Below are 17,345 nucleotides of genomic sequence, written 5' to 3' on the forward strand. Positions count from 1 at the left end.
AAACTGCTGAGCAGCCCCACATGCACTCTGTTTGCAAAACAGACTAAGGAGACTGGGGAAAAAGTTACATGAATGCAGACCAGAAGTTTCAGCTAGTGCAGGTGGCAGTTTTCATGACACTATATGCTGTGCAAGTCCTGAACGTTTCAAAGTAACTTAATTATAAAAATATTAGAACACTTAACTCCATCAGAAAATGGTTTAAAGGAAACCTGAAACCACAAGATACATGGCTGAATGCAAAATAACCTGTTTCAATTAATGCTCAGTCATCAAAAACTAGTTTTTCATTAGCTCTCAGTAGGAACAACATTTAGCAGTTTTATCTCTTAAGCTTGCTGAAAAGTTTTAATTGGGAATGATTTTGGGGGCTGCATAACATGCTACTCAATTTGCAGGATGCAAGCTCGAGATGTCTCTAGTAACAACTTTATACTCTGACCATGATGGTGCCTTGAGGAAGCCTGTATCTTTCCTACCCCTTTCTGTGAAGCTTTGCAGCTATTCCAGGCCACATGAATAGATAGTAAAATTGTATTCTAGATAGAAACAAACCACAGATTACCCTTTGCTTCCAGTTTCACATCTCTCGGACTTTTTTTAGATAAGGCAATAAAAAAAACTATTTTCCATGGTGCAATCGGCACCCGTTGCAGTCTATAAAACCTCTGTACGGCAGCTGTTGCAAGAAACTATGAACAACAGGAAATTACTGGAGGGGAACAGGGGACACACAACTATGGGCAAGATTATTCGGTCATTTATTTGTGACAGGTCTGAATACAGTCCTTCATTCTTTTGGCTTTCTTAGAAGATATTTTTTTTTTTTAATATATTGAATAAACACCACGTGCTCTTAAGTTTGCAACACCTTCCCAGCCCTTCCTCAACAGCAGCACCTCCAGCACAAGGAGCTGCACGCGCCTTGGGAAACCAGGACCCGGCCTCTCACCAGCACCTTGTCTCTTCTCATTCATGTTCCCTTTTTCTTCAGAGTTATTTCCATCACAGCACTGGCACTGCCAGAAGAGTTACAATACGAACAACCATATCTGAATTAATTAGTTTTACAAAATACATTTATTGGTAGCATTCCCAAGTTGTTAGCTTATTTACTGGCTGTTAGGCAATGCTACAAGTTACAGCCACCACTTACAGAAATACCCAGGGAAAACAGCACCTCATCTAGAGCCACAAATGCACTGAGTAACTACTGCTTCTTATCCAGCGGCGAGTATAAAATTTATCTAGTCTCAATAAGTGCAGGGGTGTAAGATTCAAGCTGTCTTTTTGAAAGCCGGGGGGGGGGGGGGGGGTGGAATCTACAACAGCTGCGAAGAGCTTTCACGTGTGAGGCAAACACATGATCATAGAGTGTCGTCCTAAGACCTCTGCAATTTTTAGTCACATGAACAGTAAGAAATTTAAATCACAATTGTTTCAGCTAGTTTCAACAATTCAGAACCTTATTGGCAGCTGCAAGTTTGTCAAAGATTACGTTTACTGCATGCCAGCAGTGGAGTGGCACATGTATGTATCTAGACCTGGGCAGCTGCTGGAGGAAGAGCAGCATCCACGCTACAGCCACCAGGACTCGAGTGGCAGAGACTGGGAGGGAGACGAGAAAGAAGAAGAGCAGAGGCTAAGGAGCACTGGGACAGAGCTGGGATACAGCAGGTACAGTCCAAAGCAAAAAGTATTTAAGAAAGTAAAATCTGGAAAAGAAGGATCAGTGCTACAAAAATGCCAATATATCTTTTACCGGCAGAAGCTGGGAATGCAGGAGCTCTGAGCCACTCGTTTGCTTTTTCAGTGAATGGACAAATTCAAGAGAGTTTGCAGAAAACTGCACTACAGGTTTTAGAAGTAAAACTAATCTGGCTTTAGAGGATACATTCAAGGTATAAATACATTTGAAAACAAAGTTACATACATCGGTATTTCAGCACTTCTAAAATACCAGAAATGTAAGTTGTACAAATTACAAGTCTTTAATCCTGCATTCTTTCTTATATACCAACACTGGCAGTCCTGTAAAAGCACAGACTTTTCTGTACTTCTAGTATTCCACACAGAATATACTGAAACACTATTAACAGTCACACTGAGTTTCAAAATACATTAAAATGCCGTTATTCACAAATACTGACTTAATACAAAAGCAAGCTAAAATAATTTCAAGCCAAGCTGCTGTTCATAATGCAAAACAAATTCCTCTTTCATTATTACAATTTTCTTGATCCAAGCATTTGCACCTTCTCCTTTTACTCAAGAAGAGAAACTGTGTTTTGCGTCACTTGACATGTCTACAACTCTCATAAAAAGATATCACAATACAACCATGAGTCCGTTCTGAAAAAAGTTCAGTGTTTTTAGCTGAGAAATGCACTACTTGAATAGGACAATGATTCCAATTTTCTCCACTTGTGAGATTTTGGACGGGATTGGAAAAGAAAAGCGTTTGTTTTTATTAAGACTACTTCTAGAATGTTTCAAGACTTTGTATTTTTTCCCTTCGAGGTTCAATTCTCACAGCTGTAGGAGGCTGTCATCCACTTAATTGGCTTCAAAAGTTCCTCCAGGCCCTTGATACATCTCCTATGGCTAATCTTGCTGTGAGTAATCTCCCTCAAATATCCTGTTCACAGGAATTATCTTGATTAACAAGCAAGGTTAACACAAAAACTCTTTAACTTGCTGACACAATTTTCCTTCCACAAAATCTGTCAATCCTGTTCTTTTCTACCAGCCATCACTTTCACATTAGAAGAAAATTCTTTTCCTACTATGCCAAATCTATTGACAAATCCATTCTCTAGGCAATAGGATAATCAAGGTTATGCCATCCTTGTACCCAATATTACTGACTGATCTGCTTCTTACCTTAAAGATCTTACAGGGCTTTTCTCATCATGATCATCAGTGTCAGAATACTGAATAGATTTATTGTAGCTGGATACAAGTTTTACTCCTCCAATTTTAAGCCAATTTCTGAATTACAGCTTGCATACAAATTCATCCAGGTTGAGCAAAAAGCCCTTCTCAAGCACAGCGAGCTACAGCTTACACCCTTACTCAAATTCTTACAGAAAGTTAATAAAGCAATGACTGTCCACCTTCTTATGCTTCTGTGGGGCTATGCCTCTTTCAGGTTTGAATCTATATAATATTTTATTTCAAAAACATTTGCAGAAGAAAATTAAGGTTTCCCTGAAGCTCTATTGACTCTGGAACTACCAAATGGTAAACAGTGGATGAAACTAGGCATGTAAAAGGAGAGCTTAACCAGCATGTTAACCAGCTTAAGTTTACAGCTGTCTACTATTCTCCTCCTATCTGTCAAGGTAATCATGGGACAGAGGAAGAAAAAGGACAAGTACTGTGAAGACGTACCAGGAAAGAGCCAGTAAATCACCATCACTTTCCAGTCTTATCTACGGAGATTGAAAGTATCTCACTAACAACCACTTAGAACAGCAGTTTCTCATGTAATTATTAAACAAAAGTTTCTAGGCAGTTAGTTTATAACACAATCCTGCACTTTGAAGACTGCTAAATAGGACAGATTAAAAGACAACAACTTTGCAAAAAAAGGGGGCTTTAAACCCCCCTATTACCCAGAAAACCAGCTTCCTCTAACAGAAACACCTACATCCTGCTCGTCACGTTTTTATAAAAAACGTTCCAGTATTCCCAGCAAAAGAAGTTCACCAAATACGAAGTGTCTGTCATACGCTCTCAAGGACAAAGATAAAATTGAAATTAGCACATCAGTATCACAAAGAGGTAACGGGGGAATGGGGGGTGCTACGAAGTATACAAAAGGATTGAGTTTCAAACTAGAATCCATATGCTATTACCTGTTTTGCAAAATGCCTCCATCTACCCAGTTCTTCCAGAATGACAATTACTGAAACTTGGCTCTTGACCTTTTCCAAGCACTAGGAGGTCTCCAGATTAAAGCCTAAATTCTCATCCTTGGTAGTTACCACCGTCCTCACATTAAGGATTCTATTTCAGTCCTCATTCATTTTTCCCCTGGATGCCTCAAAGCCATCATCTGTCTCCTGCATCACTTTCGTGCAGATGACACCTGTCTCTAACCTTGCTCAGCTCTGCTCATGTGTTGACATATTGACACCATATTCAACAAATCAAACAGATAAGCTTTATCTGATGCCAGTTCTGAGCAGCAGTAAGCCTACCAAAAATCTAACTGGTTGGAAGGAGGTCTCCATTCCCTCCAGCACTCACAGATTGCTTCAAGCATGGTTTTCTAATTCCCTACACTTGCCCACCACTTTCCTGCTGTGGAAATAAAAAAGCATGGATAAATCAGTATTCCAAACAACATACTCTTCAAAAGGTCTGTTACACTAATATCACACGTGTATAGGACCATATGCTCTTTGGGCATAGAGAGCATGGCATCAAGTTCGTCACCAGACAACAATGAATCCTTTGAATGGACAACGTCCTTCATATCCTGTTTTAAACTCATATAATTTTTCTTCCTATTACAGTAAACCAAAGGTGGTCAGGCATTATTTTCTGAAAATCAAAGCACAAAGCAACACCGAACTGCAGCAAGAGATTTTGCTACACAAAAAAAGACCCACAAATGCCAAACAACAATGAATTTCAGCAATTATCTTTACTATGTTATCAATATTAAAGAGAAAGTTTTCAAAAATAAGGAAACTGTATTTCAAAGATGATTTACCCTGATGGTATACTGTGAGTCATTTCCACTACTGTAGCTAAAGCAAAAGTAAAAAAAACAGAAACAAATAAACAACAAACTTGTTTTTGTTTTCTATCAAGGAATAGCTCTGTAATACCCGAGGCAATGAGAATGAAGGCAACGTTGTGTTTCCTTACAGACATGTATTTCGGCCTCCTTTCAGAATGAATCACATGATCAGGAACTTGGTTGGGGACAAGGAATAATGCTATCATTAAGTATTACTTTAAATGTAATTAGTCTCATTTTAATTACAATTATGAAACAATACTAAGTTATCCAAGGCACTGCTTCATATGAAAATAGCCTGTAAGTGACTGGTGACTGTGCAGCTCCCTCAACTAAAAAAAAAATAAAATAAAAGTGTTCTGTGAGGTATTCAGATCAGGGAAAGTAACTTACGCTTATCCCACTGTACCTAAAAAAATGAAAAACTCAAATAAACGTTATATTTGAAATTCCAGACTGCGGTTTGACAATGCACCAATGTGACACGAACGAAACAGGCAGTGTGAGCTGCACGCTTCCTTCTCCTGCGCCCCCGGCCGAGCACGGCCGAGCCCCAGGGACGAAGCAGAGGGGACGGAGTTACAGGTGGCCCCAGAGTTAAAAGCACTGGGGGAAGCAAAAAGATTCAAAGATTTTCAGCACCTTTTTGCACTCCTTAACTTGTAACTAATTAACACTAATTTTAGCCTATCTAATTGTGTGTGTGTCCATTTCTCCTTCAAACCTTGAGTACATCAAAGCTCCTCTGACATTTGAATTTTCCACCACCACCGCTCCCCCTGCAATGAAGGCAGACAGGGAAAAGCCCCCCAGCGGAGTGCAGCCTCTTCCCTTCCACCTTGTCCCACCACAGCAGGGGCCAACGCGGCCCAGGAACCACACCGGGCACGCTGTAACCTGCCGGCAGTTTCATCCAACGGAACTCTGCGAGCCTTTCACCATCCAGTAACTATTTTTCCTCGTTATCCATAATAAAAGTAGCTGTAATCTTGGGAACTCATAATAACTCATCTATTTTGCCTTTTTCTTTCTAAAGGCACACAATGATGCTCTGAAGTGTCTTATTCCTCAAGCTTAGCAAAACAATGATTTTTTTGCAAATTTTCTGCAAAAGTTAGGCATTTTAGGTTTTATGCAAATATTAACTCACCGATGTCTTCACTTTTGGAACTGTTGAACTTCAGTCACTCAAGAAGCATTAAGAGTCCAACATTCAGCCTATAGCTAACCAAGAATGGAGCTGAAAAACTGTCCTATATGTTCTTATTAGTACTTACCATGAAATTCAAGTATATGGCAACATATTTGAACTGGAGTTGGCGTTTTTTTAGTTGACTCACAGTCAATCCACACTGAGTAAAGCCGATCAAGCCGATTTTCATAAACACCCCAGTATAGGCGCATTCGTAAAGCGACGTAAGGCATGAAGTTGGTATCCACACTGAATTAACCTCCTTGTGCTGTGGCTAGAAGGGAGGCAGCCCTGCTCCTGCCCAGCAGCGACAGCACAGCGCTGAGCGGGAGAGGAGACCGTGCCGGCGAGCACACCAGCAGCGAGCCGGGACCCTCTGCCCCTGGGGGAGACAGCCCATCACATAACCGTCGTGCAGGGGGAAAGCCTTCGCTTCATGCGATAAGAGGCAGCAGTGCTTTTCATAATCTCTTCAAAAACCATACAAACTGGGTAAAGGCCAAGTCTAAATCTTTTTTAGACCATGCCTAGCCCAGAACTGCAGCTTGAATACAAACAGCAACACGCAGCTTCAAGATCTAGTGAAGTCAAATTTCTGAGTGACGTACGAGGTCAAGCAGAGTATTGCCCAGAGTGTTCCTTGAGCAAGGTCCAGCTCAAGTCAAACAGCATGCTTCAGTGAAAGCATGTCACACTGTCCACCGTGCGTCAGCTGTGAGAGGCAGTCAGACTCCCGTCACACGCAATCCCTAACTGGCTCCTGGCATCCATTTTCTTTTTTCTCATAAAATCATACATGCCATTCAACACAGCCTCCAGCCAAATGGTAGAAACTATGTGATCTATAGTCATATTTTTTGAGATAGAGAGCTCTATACAAAACAGTCACACAACGGGAATTATTCAGAGCCCCCAAGTTAACAAGCTAACCACAAATTCTCTTACAAACTTAAAAAGCCAACTAAGATTTAAAACCCATGAAGTGCAGTATTTCACACAAAATTTTCAACATGCATAAAAAGCAAAAGGGAATTTAAATCAAAATTAGCAGAACATTTCTTCCACTATCAGAACTTCAGATAAACAAAATAACCAAAACATTATTTTTAAATTGTGAAAAACTTATAGTAACATTGACATGTAAGAAAGCATTTTTTTTTAAAAAGAGATCTTGCCTGACCTTAAATGACAACAACAACGTTACATACCTGCAAGGTGGTAAAAACATAGAATCCTTCATGAGCACAGATCCAGAAAGCAGTATATACCAGCATCTTGCAATCGTTTCTGAGCTGTAAGAAAAGAAACCATTGGTACCTACGTCCTTCTTAGAGTAACTCAGAAATGTTATCCAAAATGTTACTGTAGTAAAGTAACGATCCACCACTTTGACATGCAGACTGGAAACTTAAGAACTTTAATTAAACACTACCAAAAATTAACATTTTTTTTTAAATTTCTACATCCAGAATGCTTCTTGTAGCTTACAATTTGACATTTAAGTCAACTTAAAAATTTATTTTATAATGAAATTATTAATTTTCAGTAAAAAATATTTCGTTCCAGTGAAAGTGCACATAAAGCTACAACAACAAGAAAATGTTATTCTGTGGTTAAGGCGATTAGCAGTTCAACACGGCCAGTAATGCTGCACAGACCTGCCAAGCACTACAGATGACAGGGACCCATGCACCCAGCTCCTGCCCTGCACCCCTCCATCCCCACACCTGACCGCAGGCGCACGCAGTCCTGCTCCCGTCACGCCATGAGGCCCCAGACGGACGGGCAGGGGATCGGCCCACGATTCAACCTACAGCCCGTAGGTCTGCACAGAAGTCGCCGTGTTTGACGGCAGCATATTTTGCCTCCTCCTAGAGCGCTGCACCAATGCCTCCCTACTACAGCCCAACGTCCCCCTCGGGTACGCAACCCCAGGGGCACACATGGCCCCGGCGCTGCAGCAGGTGTGTGTCACGCGTACCCAGCACGCAATAGTAGGTGGCATCTCATTTCGACTCTGGTGTACTGGAAGATGTGCTCTATACAGAAAGCAAGGATTCGCTGTGAGAGGATAAACACACCATAAGCAACGCTAAAATATGAAGGGGGGGGCGGTATATCTGCCTCCCAGAAAGAACCTAAAAAGAACTCTCAGCTAAAATACTAATTCTAGAGCTCCATCACTCCCCCGATACAGGATACTCCCACAAAGCAGCTGGGCTCCTGACAGCGCCGGCAGTGCCAGCTTCAGGGGAAGAGTGCCACCTACTGAGTTGTCACCACCAGTCCCACGAGCTGCCGAGGTGACACTACCAGCTTTTTAATGGACTTGCGGGTGCACAGACACACCTTTGCTGCCCACGGGAGGCACGCTGGTAATTCACGGGCACCTCTCAAACGTCAGTGCCAGACTACGTTACAACCGCCTCCTGTCAAAGCTTTTAACCAGTCTGGCCAAGCTTAAAGGATGCAAAGCCTTCCAGTTACAACTCCTGAAAAAGCAAGCAATGTATTACAATATGAAAAAACAGCGGTTTTGTTTACACTTCTACTGAAGGACTCCAACAAGTGATACGTACTTACCAAAAGAGAACTTGGTTGCCCTTGTACCTCTCATAACGGGCACTTGATGACATTATTCTGAGGAAGGAGAAGTTTAATTTCAGTTTTAATCCCCAAAGATAAGCCATTAATCACCACATTTCAGTAGAATCACTTTAAGGCTCTAAGACCTCAAATTCAGCTATTTTTTTGTTCTAAATGAAGGACGTGCTTAACCATAAAATTCAAATTATTACGGTGTTCTTCATTATCCAAATAGATAATATACAGCATGTTCTCCAAGTGTTTAAATCACTCCCACACATTGGAATTACCCATAGCAACAGAACTGACGGAACTAAGATACTTCCAACGCACTTTTTGTGCTTTGTCGGCCTTCCATTTTATGTATTCTGAGATCATCCCAATGTCTGAAGTATTAAAAAGCTTTTGTAGTCTAGAGTTAACATAGGGCACTGTCTACACAGTCCTTTGTAGACAAATGGGAGTAAGCTCTGCCTTCATTCTTGGCAAAGCAAATTAGTTTAGATTCCATGCCACGGGACTTGGCCAATGCTCTGCCACCTCCAAGTGCGGACAGACAAACTTTGCTCATGTCCATAAAAATAGTCATAGATACCAGCTGTGCTAAGCAACACTAAGTAGCTCCGTAGTACTTTACCTTAGCTGATGTTCCCTGAAATGTGAGAGTATGTCCAGTCCATGAAGGAAAGAATAGATAGTATTTAAGTCCTAAAAAAGAAAAAGGGGGGGGGGAAGACATGAGAAACTTCATTCACAGCATCTCAACACTTCAGCATTACCTTCTCAGATTCTGCAGTTAGTTACACAGACTTGTAAGTCATAATTCCAGAGACAAAGCCCGAATTAGCAGATAGGCAGGAGCAGTGTACATGCAGACTTGAAGAACCCTGCCCACACTTAAGCTGTGGAAGTGAAAAGAGCAAGTCCAACTGATGCATAAACAGTTAACTGAAATAATTTATTAAAAATAGCCCTGAAAATATTATTTTCATGAATGGATACAGCAGCAAGCAACATGTGGAATAAGCCAAATAGGATAGTCCTATTCATCCAAGGCCAAAAATTGTTAAAATCTTTTAACACCTCTTTAAAAAGATAACTTTGCAAAATTAGTTTGCTAAAAGCAAAGAACCCTAGCAAAAACCTAAACTACACAGTCTAGCCACTATGTATGCTGCAGAGAACCACAGTACTTTTTCATGGTAGAAGCGTTATACTTAGAGCGAAAAAGCTATTTCATGCCCACCTCAGATCCAGCTGGTGGCCCTGCTGCTAACTCTACTCCCTCTCAGTCCAGTCCTTGACCAGAGGGTAACATTAGAAGTTACTCCAAAATACTCCTTGGCAAAGATGAAGCAATGAAGTTTTAAAATTTGCCTCCCACCTTCTGCTACCAAGACTCAGTATCGCATCACCACTATCCATCACCAAACACAGAAGCAAACAACTTTTCACATTTTAATATTGTTGCTTTGAAAGATTAATTCACTTTAAAAATTGGACTTTACATGGAAGCTGTAATTAGGAGATACAGCTGTTTAAACTTCTCATTACACAGAATCCTCTTCATTCACAAAAATATCTGTGCTGATGGTACAGACCACATGCTAGGGAAAAGCTCACTAGGGCTATTCATCATTTAATTTACTATCCTGAACAGGTGGGCTGTTAGCATTAACTACATGCACAACAAAATCATTATATACCACGTAGCAGTGTCTCCAGCTTGGCCTTGGAAAAAATGTTCTGAATTTTCAAGTGCTGCATTTATACCGTGTTTACAAAAGATAAACCAATATGAATGCCAGCCTCAGAATTTACAATGGATTTACTTTAGAAAAGTTCTTTGGCTTAATAGTCAATGTTTAGAAATATAACAGATATAGAGTGTTATATCAAATGAAAGGTCATACGTAATTGCAGGCCATGTAAAACCAATAAAACTCTGATTTTATTTTTTTAAAATGTCATTACCAAAATCCATTAACATTAAACAGAAGGCCTCAATGTTTTACACATATATTTAGAAAAGCACCCATTTCAAACAGTCCAATCTCATTTTAATCCTCTGACTGTGAATTGCCACAAACTTGATTTTCTTCATGAGGCACCCAGGAGCAGTAGCTCTCACCACTTGCTCACGGTGACCAGGGTCGATCACTACAGCCCGTCAGAGCCGGGTACGTGGCAGCCGACGGGTCACTGAAGGCACCGGACCAGCTCAGTGAGGTAGCAGGGAACTGCCTCAGCTTCACCACCAGAAAACATTAATAAGCACAGGAACGGGGCAGCAATATCCTCTGACCATACGGTGTCTTAGTGGTTAAAGCATTTATAGAACAGCTGAAATAAAAGTTCCACATTCTTCCTCCTCTGCCTGGAAGTCCTCCTCTCCCAGGCCAAAGAGCATGCAGACAGGCAGGTAAAGGAAGGATTCAGAACGTATTTTCCAAGCAGCAGATGCTCTCAGCTCCTGCTGAAGCTGGGCTACCAGGCAGACGGGGGGAGTCAATACTAATGTTACAATTAAAGCCTAATTTTTCAGTCTTCATAACTCATTGTATCTATACATGCTTTCACACATTTTTCTAATATTTTTCTACCTGAGACCAAGATAAAACCATGTCTTTAAAATACGGTTTAGATTAGCACTTCTATTGTCGTGAGTTACAGAAAACTAAGCAGAACAAAAGCTTATGTTCACGTTTAATCACAAAGTTTAAGTTGTACATATGAAAAATGACCACATCCTTACTTGAGAATTATTCTTTAAAACTCCACACAGCACAGTCCCTTAGCAAGTTAACTCAGCATCAGCTGTCTCCTGCTGACCAAACAGGACCGCTGTACCAACCCACCACACTTACGAATAAACAGTTGGTAAGCTAAAGAGACAAACATTTGCTTAAAGGGATTCATGCTGGGAAAGCATCCCTCAGCTCAGACTTCGGCTGTTGAGATATGCAGCAGCAGAGAACAGCTGAGCCAGAGCACAGCACAACTAAGGGAAGGCAGAGCTTGCTATTCCCTCATCACAGCAGAAAGTATTCAACTTATGCTAGCCAGTATTACTGTTTTGAAGTCGATAAATCAAGTAAGAAACATCTTATTGTTCACTACCCAGCCAACTGATATTTCAACAAGGTAACTATATTAGCTACTCATGCATAAGTTTCTATAAGCTATTTGAATCAGGAGAATCTGTGATGCTTTCCCTAAAAATAACTGACTTTTAAAGCAATCATCTCTCCTAATTAAGCAGAGCCCATGATGCTGTTGGGTGCCACCGAGCACAAGAGCTGACTCGGCAATCACATGTCCCAGTAAGGTCTGGGTCCCACATGTTTCTTCCAGTGCACCGAATGCACCAATACAATGTGTTTTACATGTCTTGTTGAAATAATGCTTTTTTTGGTTTGTTTAAATAGATACCCAGGTGAAATTCCTCCTCCCCTTCGCAGGCCACGTGTCTAACAAGCAAAGTTACATGCAGCTAATCAACCCATTTTTTCCTGATAACATGAAAATTGCCTATTGGTCATACTTCGCAAAGTTTTCTCCATTACTCCCACCTCATTTAAGATCTTATAATAGCACTGAAATTACATTTGAGAGATTATGTGTAGAGTGTCCTTTCATATTTTGCAAGCAAGGAACATAATTTAATCCCACCACAGCTGGAGGCAGCGAGCAGCAGGTGCTGCAGCCACCTCGTGAACAGACCCTGCTGCACTGTGCACCCAAAAGCCCCTCCATCAGAGGGGAAAGCACACATTTATCTAATTCCGGGTTTATAAAACAGGATTGAAAATAGGATTACAAGATGTTATTTTTAAAAATGGGGTTTTGTTGCCACACCAGTTATAAACAGCAGACAAACATGTAACCACAGTACAAAGGGTAGAGGTAATTTTTATAGATACCTGCTACGAAAAGAAAGGGCTATGAAAGGACAATGCCAAAGGGCAACAATCAGCGTTACACCAGCAGAATGCAAAGTATTGGCTGGAAAGTTACACACCCTTTCCTATAATCTCTTTACATACTTCTTTCTGCCAAAGTCCAACCGAAACATAATTATTGATGAAAAACAATTTTCCACATACTCTAAACTAGGGACCAAATATCAACGTTATTTTATTTTGTAATCTTTATTTTCAGAGCTTTTCATCAGCTGAAATAACAGCTGACTAAAGCACAGTATCTACCTTCAAATGGTATGCCCACACATATTTGTCAAATTAACAGAAAACTACCTTGCCTAGATTATTTAAGGAGAAATTAATTCACATTTTCTATCCAGCTAGCTAAAACTGCATCTCCAGTGAGCTCAGGGAAGAAGATCAGAGCAAGGAGTGGAAGGAAGCAGGCAGGAGTTGTTAATCTTGCTAGAAAGGAGATTTTCTAGACTGCAGAGAGCCAAGACATGAACACTGCGACCACAGTGATCCTGCTCAAAGCTCCCGAACGGCTGAATTTCTTTGCCTCCAGTTCTCACAGCACCAAGTTCATGAGCTGAGGTGTTCTCAGCTGCTACGTTTAAAAGGCTGAGGACATCTGTTTCTTCATATTCTCCACGTGAAAGAACAGACTGTGTAAAATAGCATGCATTTAAGCAGAAGCACAGAAATCAAGGGACTGCTCTGTGGCCGGCACCATTATCACTGAACGCGGCCACAAGGAAACTGTGGCCCAGCACCGATACGCCAGCGGCCCCCAGCTTCATTCAGCAACAGCTTTTATCACCCCTGACACACACATCCTTCCGACAAAAAGCTTAACCAGCTGCTAAACCAAAGGTGGTGTCAAACCATGGAGATTTTAGTAATAACATAACATTATTTAAGTCAGCTTTGTTTTATAGCAACCTCCTCATCCCAGTACGCTATGAAGTGAGCCACCTGAATAACCAGGCCACTGCCCGCCTTCCCTTCCCGATGCTAACTCATGTCATTGCCGCAAGATGCCATAACTGTAGAATAAGGAAAAATAAAAGAAGCACTTCAGCATGAACTGAGAACTCATCACATGAAAGCAAGCCAGATAACTGCAGCCATCACCCATTTGCCACAAAACACTTTTATTTGAAAGTAATTTGCTAGGTTGTTGTTTCTTTGGTTTTTTACAAGGATGGTGAAACACTAATTTCTTAGTTGCTAAGATGTAAATTTTAAAAATAAAGAAGTCAGCCAAACAAGTTATCATGAGAATATAGTCAAACCTCAAAAGGGGAAGAAGCGATCATCTTTACTTTTGTTATCAACATCATCTTAAAAATACAACCAAGATTTGGATGCTTCCAAGCAGTACCACACCGCAGAAACACCAAGCGCTGCTAGAAGCAACCCTCTTCCCCTACGGCCACCTCTAACTCAGCAGCACGCCAAGCAATACAACGGCCTGCATACCCTTTTATTAATCCAGGAAACTTGTTGAAGCATAGATTAGCATCCTAAGGCTAAAGCGATTTACACAGCCACCTCTGAAGTTTGAATTAACTTTTAACAATTTAATGTCCACCCTCAATAGGGAGTTTAACTCTGCCTCTCTGTCACCTCAGCTGATAAGCAAAATCTGTGAGTTTGTATCATTTCCTTCTGCTTCCCCATCTTCTCACCAAATCTTTCACCTTTAATCCAAAGAGCAACTTTACAAAGCTTGGAATTAAGGATCCAATGGAACGATGGTGGCATCAAGTAAGGAGCTCTGAATACAAAGTTTTCCAGCCAACCAACACCACCAAATCCAGTCAGTACAACTATAATTCACTTGAACTGCATTCATATGCTTCAAGTCCACAAGAAGGTCCAAGACGAATTCCCCTGTGGTGTTAAAATTGGGCAAAAGCAGTGTGATGCTCTGGAGTGAGGATGAAATGACTGCATCAAGAGCAGCTTTGCTCTTGACAAACATAAAATGAAAACCTGATGCTTTATTTGATGTTACCCTCGCCAGGTGTTCCAGTAACACATGACTATTTTAAAACACTAAGCAGGAAATCTGTTGTATTTCTAAGGAAAATAAATTGTTCCAAAATGACCTCATACTTGCAAATCCTGATACTTCTCACAATAAGGCATCCTCAGCAACTGCACTGAGGTATCAGGGAAGCTGAGGAAACTATAAATCCCCCCCAGTGTCTCTTTAGCCCTGCCCAGTATGTTGTGTGCTTCATGTCATATGATAGGGGAGAGGCAGCACGGTCCCCAGACAGCTGCATCCAGCCACGGCCACCCTGCACCCACCATGGGCCGGCTGCTTGCTGCAGCACGGCAGGACCCCATCAGCCAGTAGAGTCCTTCCAGCTCCCAGATTGCAATGAGCCTGGACTTCATAGATGCTCTACATCCACCCTGAACCTTACATGAGGGGTCTTAAAGACTGCAGGGTCAGTTCAATTCTGCACAGGGAACAAGAGCAGAAACTTGCACAGCAGTACCAGCACTTCAAAGCCACACATAAACAGCTGCGTCAGCAAGTTCCAGACAGATTGCTCTCACATGCAAACCTGTCCCAAAGAGCTACGCAAAACCTGTCTCTCAATTCCACCCCAAACACATTAAATTCCCGTTGCAAGAACATATGCTTGGCTCACTCGAGGCTCCCCACACCCAACCCACATGGGCCGCCAAGCCACCCAGGATTCCCTGGTTCACACACAAGAACCTGCTTCTTCACAGAAATGCAGAGGATGGCTGTCAGGATTTTGCATCCCCACTTTTTCCAAGGTAGGACAAGACAGTTGCCAGGATTTACACGTTTCAGAGCAAAAAAAAAATGCTAGTATCTTCTAAAGGTTTGTTACAGATTCAGCTGTATTACAGATAATACACTTTAAAAGAAACATGACACATTTCTGCCTTTGAAACAACAGTTAAACCATATGGTAACAGCTTCCCAAATTCCACTGACATTCAAGACGACCATCAGGTACGAAATCTTACAGGGAAGGAAGCTGCATGGTTGGAAGCTGCCACAACCTCCCCATTTGTTTGTTGCAGAGCTGCTGCCTCCTCTTCAGCGCTCCGACCAGAAAGCACCAAGCAGGAAACAAGGCTGGGAACAAACTTCAGCAGAATCAAGCACTCAGTTGATGCCAGGACAAGGATTTTAACACTCTCTTGGACAGTGGCTGAAATTCTCTGTACTACTTTTTTTATTCAGAAGTGCCTAGATTTCAGTAAAGCAAACGGAGTAATTCTTGGAGCATGGAGAGCAGGTTGTGTAAGCTGTGACGAGGAGGCTTCCCTCCAGCCTCCTGCCATTACTTGCTTCACAGTGATTCCGCAGGCTCCTCATACAGATTGAATGCATCTTTTATTAGGAATCCTGTCAGGCTCAATAACGACTTTGTCACCCTTAGGGGGGTGTAGCAGGAGAGAGGAAATGTTACTCAGCACGGTTTATGGTTTTCATTGCTTCCCTTCCTGTTACTTCATCGAAGGCTGGAATCCACGCCGCTTCCTTTATTCTCTGTTTAAAGCCAATTGTAAAAATAGTACTCCCAAATTCTTTCCTGGTAAAGTAATACCAGAAATAAAAATACAGAAACATGTTTAAGTTTTCTGATCCACGTTTTACATATTCAGGTATCTACACAGCAAATTCACCCACCCTGGCAATGCTAGTTCAAGAAGCTCAACCTATACACCCAAACCAGATGATACACACAGCAGCTGGACCTGAAATTTGCAGGAGGAGCATCAACTACAGTTAAACATTCGTAGCAGAGTGTACAGTCCCTTGACTACAAGGAATATGGCAAGATGAACTAGAAAGCAACTCTTCCATCTTAATTTACTCTCCTTGTTCAGTGGCATAAACATTTGACTTCAATGAAAGTGCAAGTGGTGCAAAAGAACATCAGCTCGGGACTCTTCATTTAACAAGTAACAATTCCCTTTAAAGCATCCTCCTACTTAGCAAGAGGTCATTAAAAAAAAATGTTTAGATACAAGCATCAAGGCACTATCAGGGAGGAGAAATTATGGATTAGTCAGGTGAACGAAAATGTCAAAAGACTTCAGCAAAGTATCTTGCTGAAAATGACACAGTTTAAGTAGCACTCGTAAGGAATGAAGAGTCATCGTGCCGGGTAAGAAATACCACCAATTCAAAAAGCCTAATTAAAGTACCTCTCACAGAAAACACTAGCAGCAAACGCATGCATGATATTAAATCACTGCCCAAGACTGCCCCCAATAACATTTGTGTAAAATATAGCTCTGAAGTAGCTGAACCAGTTTATTCTATTATTCAGAAAAAATGGCACATATTCCACAGTCTTCTGTCTACGGTAACAGCTGATGGTCTCCTGGCCTCAACTGGCAGTCTACTCGCTACAGGAGTTTTGAGAAATTATGAGTTTTCCCAGGACACTGCTAAAAATCACAATTCCTTTATTATGAGTGGATCACTACACTTGATCTGTTGAACAGTTTCAAATAAATCTAAGAAATCAAATTCTTGGTCATAGTCTTTCACACATCCACAACCTCTTGGTACATATGTCCATCAGGCAGCTACAAAACCTATAATGACTATGACACAGGACTCCTGCTTCAACTCTAATCTTTACACTTACCCATATAGATGACAGATACTGTTTTTTCCAAATGAGGAAATGTCAGTCTAGTTATTATAGTATCTTTATACAGGAGAAAAGAGATAAAAAGGGACTTCATTTCACTCTTTTGTAAATCCAGGAAGCAATTACAATCGACAGCATCAGTTATTAACAGCGTAGCCACAAACAGGAAACTAAAATCTGGCGCTTTTGCAAACTGTCAGAAGCAACATTTGCACACTTGGATT

The 17,345-nt window shown here is 41.3% G+C and overlaps 1 protein-coding gene across 7 annotated transcripts in view; it reads right to left on the reverse strand.

Moving 5' to 3' along the window:
• RAPGEF6 (Rap guanine nucleotide exchange factor 6) overlaps positions 1–17,345 on the reverse strand; it is a 133,045-nt gene that overhangs the window by 97,482 nt on the left and 18,218 nt on the right. For 6 of the 7 annotated variants that reach the window (XM_080400445.1, XM_080400443.1, XM_080400444.1 and 3 more), the window contains exons 2-4: positions 9,169–9,239; positions 8,529–8,585; positions 7,154–7,237 (exon numbers count right to left, since the gene is read on the reverse strand). The exons of the other annotated variant lie outside the window; for it this stretch is intronic. In XM_080400445.1, the coding sequence (XP_080256571.1) occupies positions 7,154–7,237; positions 8,529–8,585; positions 9,169–9,239 (212 nt within the window). The remainder of the gene's footprint in view (positions 1–7,153; positions 7,238–8,528; positions 8,586–9,168; positions 9,240–17,345) is intronic. 7 annotated transcript variants of the gene reach the window in all.

This window comes from Falco punctatus (assembly GCF_963210335.1).
Source record: "Falco punctatus genome assembly, chromosome: 8".
NCBI classification, from domain to species: domain Eukaryota; kingdom Metazoa; phylum Chordata; class Aves; order Falconiformes; family Falconidae; genus Falco; species Falco punctatus.